This window comes from Coregonus lavaretus (assembly GCF_964263955.1).
Source record: "Coregonus lavaretus genome assembly, chromosome: 30".
Lineage (NCBI taxonomy): Eukaryota > Metazoa > Chordata > Actinopteri > Salmoniformes > Salmonidae > Coregonus > Coregonus lavaretus.
In genome coordinates this window covers 32,365,128-32,371,471 of record NC_140017.1, presented here as the reverse complement: position 1 = coordinate 32,371,471, position 6,344 = coordinate 32,365,128, and the positions used below count along the sequence as shown (strand labels likewise).

At 42.7% G+C, this 6,344-nt stretch overlaps 1 protein-coding gene across 1 annotated transcript; it reads left to right on the top strand.

Moving 5' to 3' along the window:
• Window positions 1-987: 987 nt before the first annotated feature.
• On the top strand, window positions 988-5,641 carry LOC311105555 (2-acylglycerol O-acyltransferase 1-like; the record flags this gene model as incomplete). Its single annotated transcript, XM_084147731.1, has 6 exons — window positions 988-1,084; window positions 1,216-1,394; window positions 3,563-3,767; window positions 4,084-4,258; window positions 4,750-4,949; window positions 5,437-5,641. The coding sequence occupies 6 exons, from the start codon at window positions 988-990 to the stop codon at window positions 5,589-5,591; spliced, it is 1,011 nt and encodes a 336-aa protein (XP_084003857.1). The 3' UTR covers window positions 5,592-5,641.
• Window positions 5,642-6,344: the final 703 nt, after the last annotated feature.

The following is a 6,344-nucleotide window of genomic DNA, read 5'->3' as shown; positions in this document are numbered from 1 at the left end:
AAACAAATCCAATTTGGATGAACTCCCATATCTATTGTGTGAAATACCACAGTGTGCCATCACAGCAGCAAGATTTGTGACCTGTTGCCACAAGAAAAGGGCAACCAGTGAAGAACAAACACCATTGTAAATACAACCTGTATTTATGTTTAATTATTTTCCCTTTTGTACTTTAACTATTTGCACATCATTACAACACTGTATATAGACATAATATGACATTTGAAATGTCTTTATTCTTTTGGAACTTTTGTGAGTGTAATATTTACTGTTCACTTTTGATTGTTTATTTCACTTTTGTTTATTATCTATTTCACTTGCTTTGGCAATGTAAACATATGTTTCCCATGCCAATAAAGCCCACTGAATTAAATTGATAGAGGACTCATCTTTGTGTCTTTGCCATTATAGCATCTGTGACAGTATGGGCAGCAACCTAACCATTACGAAACTTCTATTAGATTAAATAAGCCTCACGTAGCAAATTGACAATTGCATTTTTGTAGACTAAATTCGACACACTCTCTCATTGACCTCCATACAAAAATTCCTCACTTCGTGGGCTTATTTTTGTGGACAGTTTAGGCAGAGTAAAACCTTGCTTCGCCGGTTCCTCTCTGGGTGTACTCAATTAAACTCCTTGGTTGTACTTCACGTTTTCCACAAGATAGTGCTAGAACAAAGAAACCAGAGTAGGCTAAAGCCTGATATAGCAATCACGTTTAGAGCAGTGCTTTGGAAGTTGATAAAGTCAAGTGTTTGGTAAGCGCCCAGGCGCACAGGAATGAATATAGCCTATCATTTGTATTTGACTTGAATAGTCCTGCGCCTGAAGTCTCGCCAAAATGCCACGAACTTGGACGACCGCCTTGTTAGAGCTGCTAAGTATAAAATGATTTTGTCAAGGACAGGGGCATAAGATAGTGACCCTTCCCCTGCTCTGTTCCCCTGAGATCCTTTTAGAACCCGGGAGTGGGAACTGCAGACATGGTCAAGATAGAGTTTGCACCCTTGAATATCCCGCTCAACCGACGTTTACAGACAGCTGCAGTTCTTCAATGGGTCTTCTGCTTTCTCTTTGGAGGTAACTGGTAGGCTACTGCACACTTCCTCATCTTCAGCAAATCATAACCATAGTGGCCCAGGGTTGGGGTCAATTCAAGTCATTGCTTACTTATGTGATGCCCATATTTTTCTGCACATCCATCTGTCTAGCGCAGTGTTCTTTTTGTGTGTACGTTGTGATCGTATTGAATGGATACTGGCAAGTGGCTGCTCTGTATGCCCTGTGGCTCTACCTGGACTGGGACACACCTCAGGCTGGGGGCCGCAGGTCTGACTGGGTACGCCACTGGACCGTGTGGAAACACTTCAGAGACTATTTCCCCATCCATGTAAGTAGGCTTATGACGTTTTCTGGTTGTGTAGCCTATGCATTTAATGATGCATGGAGGCCAATTAATATAAAGCCTCATTATTATCAACCGTAATAGGTTATTACACCATTCTTTGCATAATTTAGACTTCAGCCTGTGTGTAAAGACACTCAGAATTCCATTTTGAATTCCATGTTGGATTAATAATAACACAATTTGTATGCAACAATAACATAATTTGTATACAAACGCCTATTAACTGACTGATGAAAATATAGTTGAGGACGTTTGTCTCAAGGCAAGCATGATTGCCTACCCACTCTTTATCCACTGCCCATTGGTGTATTAATAGCTCAAATAGGTCAAAGCCATTGTAAAGTGGTCATTGGCCAATACATCATGGTGTTTCCATGGCTAAAGGCCCAGCCCCCAGCCCCCTGTCACATCCACCCATTCTGTGGTTGAGTTGCTGCCTGACTACATTGCAGTGCCGGCCATTTAAGATGAGGGAGAACGAGTTTTACTTTTCATCAGTATGGCCTTATTTCTATTGCAGCATATTGGATGACTGTCATTCATATTCCATTCACCCAGTTCAATGTAACAGCGATAGGTTTAGGCTACTACATGATTCTCAAATTTTCCCTATACCCATCATGAGGTTGCTGAAAGTTTATAATGTAGGTGCACACAGGTCGTGACAAAAATCTGAGATGACTGACAGTGACACATTCAATACCGCCTTGCACACTCTTGCCTGCGTCTAGCTGATCTAGGGTGTAATCATTAGTCCAATAGTTGCAAACGAGAGTTTCAATTGGACAAATTCAGGTATGTTTATCCCCGTTTCGTTCTGTTTAAGAAACGTTTTTCAACAGAATCGGCGGAATGTATACACCCCTGATCACACGTAAACACGGTTCACTTTCATAGCAGCCACGTTTTATTCCTTCTCGCATCTATGCGCTCTCCTCCTCTCACATTTTCCCTTCGCTTGTGAACTTCAATGCACAACACGTCAGCTGTATGTGACCAGGCGAAAAAACCTTTCCAAGCAAACCATATCATAACCGCTACACACAGTCTACATCATTGTCACCATATTAACTAAGATAATGTCATAGTCAACATAGCTAATAGAACTAATGAGTTAATAAACCCACTACAATCATGCAGTGAAGTTACAGTGTACAGTCAGTAAGCAGTTTAGCACTTACACTGGCGGGCCACGGTGGCAATACATTAGTAAAACCAAAAGTTTACCTTGAGTTCCAGTGTTGTGTTCGATAGTCATAGCCAACCAGCTAACATAGCATCCTTCTGTTTGAGCAGGGTGTTTGAGTAGGTTAAACGAGCTATCTGAATTTGATAGCTAAGTAAGTGAAAGTGAAAAAAATGACAATCTCTCTCTTGCTTCTCCTTCATTTTGAATAAATTAATTTGTTCAAAACTGTTCAACTATTGTCTTTCTCTCTCTTTGAGTCAACTACTCACCACATTTTATGCACTGCAGTGCTAGCTAGCTGTAGCTTATGCTTTCAGTACTAGATTAATTATCTGATCCTTTGATTAAGTGGACAACATGTCAGTTCATACTGCAAGAGCTCTGATAGGTTGGGGGACATCCTCCGGATGTTGTCATAATTACAGTGTAAGTCTATGGAAGGGGGTGAGAACCATGAGCTTCCTAGGTTTTGTATTGAAGTCAATGTATCCAGAGGAGGACGGACGCTAGCTGTCCTCCGGCTACACCATGGTGCTACCCTACAGAGTGCTGTTGAGGCTACTGTAGACCTTCATTGCCAAACAGTGTGTTTGAATCAATTATTTGGTGTCGTGAATATATTTAGTATAGTTGTATCTAAAAAGGATAACTTTTTTAAGTATTTTACAATTTTTATTTTTATGAAATTCACTGAGGAGGATGGTTCTCCCCTTCCTCCTCTGAGGAGCCTCCACTGCTACATTGCAGATGTATGCCAGATCTTACAAGGCCTGGATATGTATTTAACATAGCAGCTAACCACATCATATAACATAACCATCTGATGCCCGACTGCACAGTCAATGACGTGACACACAACCATTGGTTGACACAATGCAAAGCCTGTGCATCTAGTCGGGCAGGAACTCAACCTGTTTCTTATCCATTGTCCTCTCACTGTTCATGTCTTGTCTGTGGTCAGCTGATTAAGACATGTGACCTGGACCCAGAGAGGAACTACCTGATGGGGTTCCATCCTCACGGAGTCCTGGTCGCCGGAGCGTTTGGGAATTTCTGTACTGAATACACAGGTTTCCGGGCACTCTATCCAGGAATGACTCCTTACCTGCATACCCTAGGCATCTGGTTTGGCTTTCCATTCTTCCGGGAGTACCTTATGTCCTCAGGTGAACCTTGTTAGGGATTTATTTATGAACCAGAACCATCAGATGCATTCTACCACAATGATTCTGTTTTTTCTAATTTAAACACTATCAGTAGGCTTTTAAGATTTTGTAAATGATGGAGTGCATTTTGAAGGACCCGAGCATCACATTTAAAGGTCCAAACATTGTGTGGCACACTGTAGTGCAGTTTTAGTTTGTCAACAATTCTTTCTTCATATTGCGGATATTGGAAGTATTTTCTAATAAACTCTGTCCTGTGAAAGTTTTTTCTTGCCACACATTTGTTCTAAATATACTGTGCTGCACCTACCCTAAGGGGTTGTCTCTTGTTCCAAGAAGAGTCTTACCCACGTGTTGAGCCAGAAGGGAGGGGGCAACGTGTCAATCATAGTGATTGGCGGGGCGGCAGAGTCCCTGGAGGCCAGGCCTGGGAGCCTCGTCCTGGAGGCCCTCAACAGGAAGGGCTTCGTCAAGATTGCTCTCAGGTGTGGGTGAGTGCATCCTTCCTGCCTTATTTCCTATCAACCACTCATTATCTATAACCGTCTTGTTTATAATCAAGTATTATAAATGTTCATGTTGACTGAAACCTCCTCCGTAAGGGCCATTACTGAATGTACTGTAGGCCATGAAGTGAACTATGATTCTTAACCCCAGGCCTTTTAATGACAGATGTGTTGAGATGAAAGGAAATGCACTGTAATATTTACATTTACACACCTGCTAAAATAACAGATGTATGCTTCCGCTCAGAGATTTGAAAGAATCAATCATTTGACTGGGCATTCAGTTGTTAAAAAATAAACTAGGATACACTTGGGTCAGGAGGATTATGGGTAGCCACTCCACAACAAATCCTCCAAAAAGGATCAGATCACATTCAAATACATCGATTTAGCAAACAACCACAAATGTCACATTACGAGGTTACAGTCAAACGTGGAATTATGCCACTTCTTCTCTCACCCTCTCCTGTGTGCAGAGCTCATCTGGTGCCAGTGTTCTCCTTTGGGGAGAATGATCTGTTTAATCAGCTGAAGAACCCGAAGGGCTCCCTGGTCCGTACCATCCAGGAGGGCATGAGGAAGACCCTGGGCTTCAGTCTGCCTCTGTTCCACGCCCGGGGGGTCTTTCAGTACAGCTTGGGCTTCATGCCCTTCAGACAACCCATCTACACCATCGGTGAGTGGTGGGGGATGGGGGACAATGTGGGTGGAAAGTGACGGGAAGAGATGGGTGACGAGGAGGAATAGAGACTAAAATATGACCCATTTGTGTCTAGGGGGAAACATGTTCTGAAAACAATTTACAAACAACATTCAAAAACAATGTGCAGTCACAGTGCTCTGATTGTATGAATTCCTCTAGTTAGCTAGTCATCACCCAGATGGTCAAATAAAAGCTCACTGAGAGAACGGCCGACATATGAGAAACTGGTTCATAGGTGACTGTGTTATGGGTAACAGTAACCGTGGCAGCAGCTGTGGTCAGCCAGGACATCATGACCAGCTGGAATAGAGCCATCCACGGTGAAGGGTCACTGGGCTACAGCCAATCAAGTCCAGTTCTTCCTCTGAGTCACTACATTTGAACATTCTGCTCTCCCTCTGTATTTTTACTCTCTCTTTCTCTACTGCCTATCTTCCCTTCCTCTCTCCATCTCTCACAGTGGGAGAGCCCATAGTGGTGGAGAGGAACGTGAGCCCCTCGTCAGATGAGGTGGACAGGCTGCATGGCTGTTACCTGGGGGCGCTGGCTAAGCTGTTTGAGCAGCACAAGGCTGAGTACGGGATCCTAGAGCACCAGCACCTCATCTTCACCTGACCAGACCAGCACTACACTGTAGGATTGGACCATTCAACCAGCTCCTGACCCATACAGACATTCAAACAAACATAATGCAAAGTGCACTACCGTTCAAAAGTTTGGGGTCACTTAGAAATGTCCTTGTTTTTGAAAGAAAAGCAATTTTTTTGTCCATTTAAAATAACATTGAGTTGATCAGAAATACAGTGTAGACATTGTTAATGTTGTAAATGGCTATTGTAGCTGGAAACAGCTGATTTTTCATGGAATATCTACATAGTCGTACAGAGGCCCATTATCAGCAACAATCAGTCCTGTGTTCCAATGGCACGTTGTGTTTGCTAATCCAAGTTTATCATTTTAAAAAGCTAATTGATCATTAGAAAACCCTTTTGCAATTATGTTAGCACAGCTGAAAACCGTTGTGCTGATTTAAAGAAGCAATAAAACTGGCCTTCTTGAGACTAGTTGAGTATCTGGAGCATCAGCAATTGTGGGTTCGATTACAGGCTCAAAATGGCCAGAAACAAATAACTTTCTTCTGAAACTCGTCAGTCTATTCTTCTTCTGAGAAATGAAGGCTATTCCATGCAAGAAATTGCCAAGAAACTGAAGATCTCGTGCAACGCTGTGTACTACTCCCTTCACAAAACAGCGCAAACTGGCTCTAACCAGAATAGAAAGAGGAGTGGGAGGCCCCGGTGCACAACTGAGCAAGAGGACAAATACATTAGTGTCTAGTTTGAGAAACAGGCGCCTCACAGGTCCTCA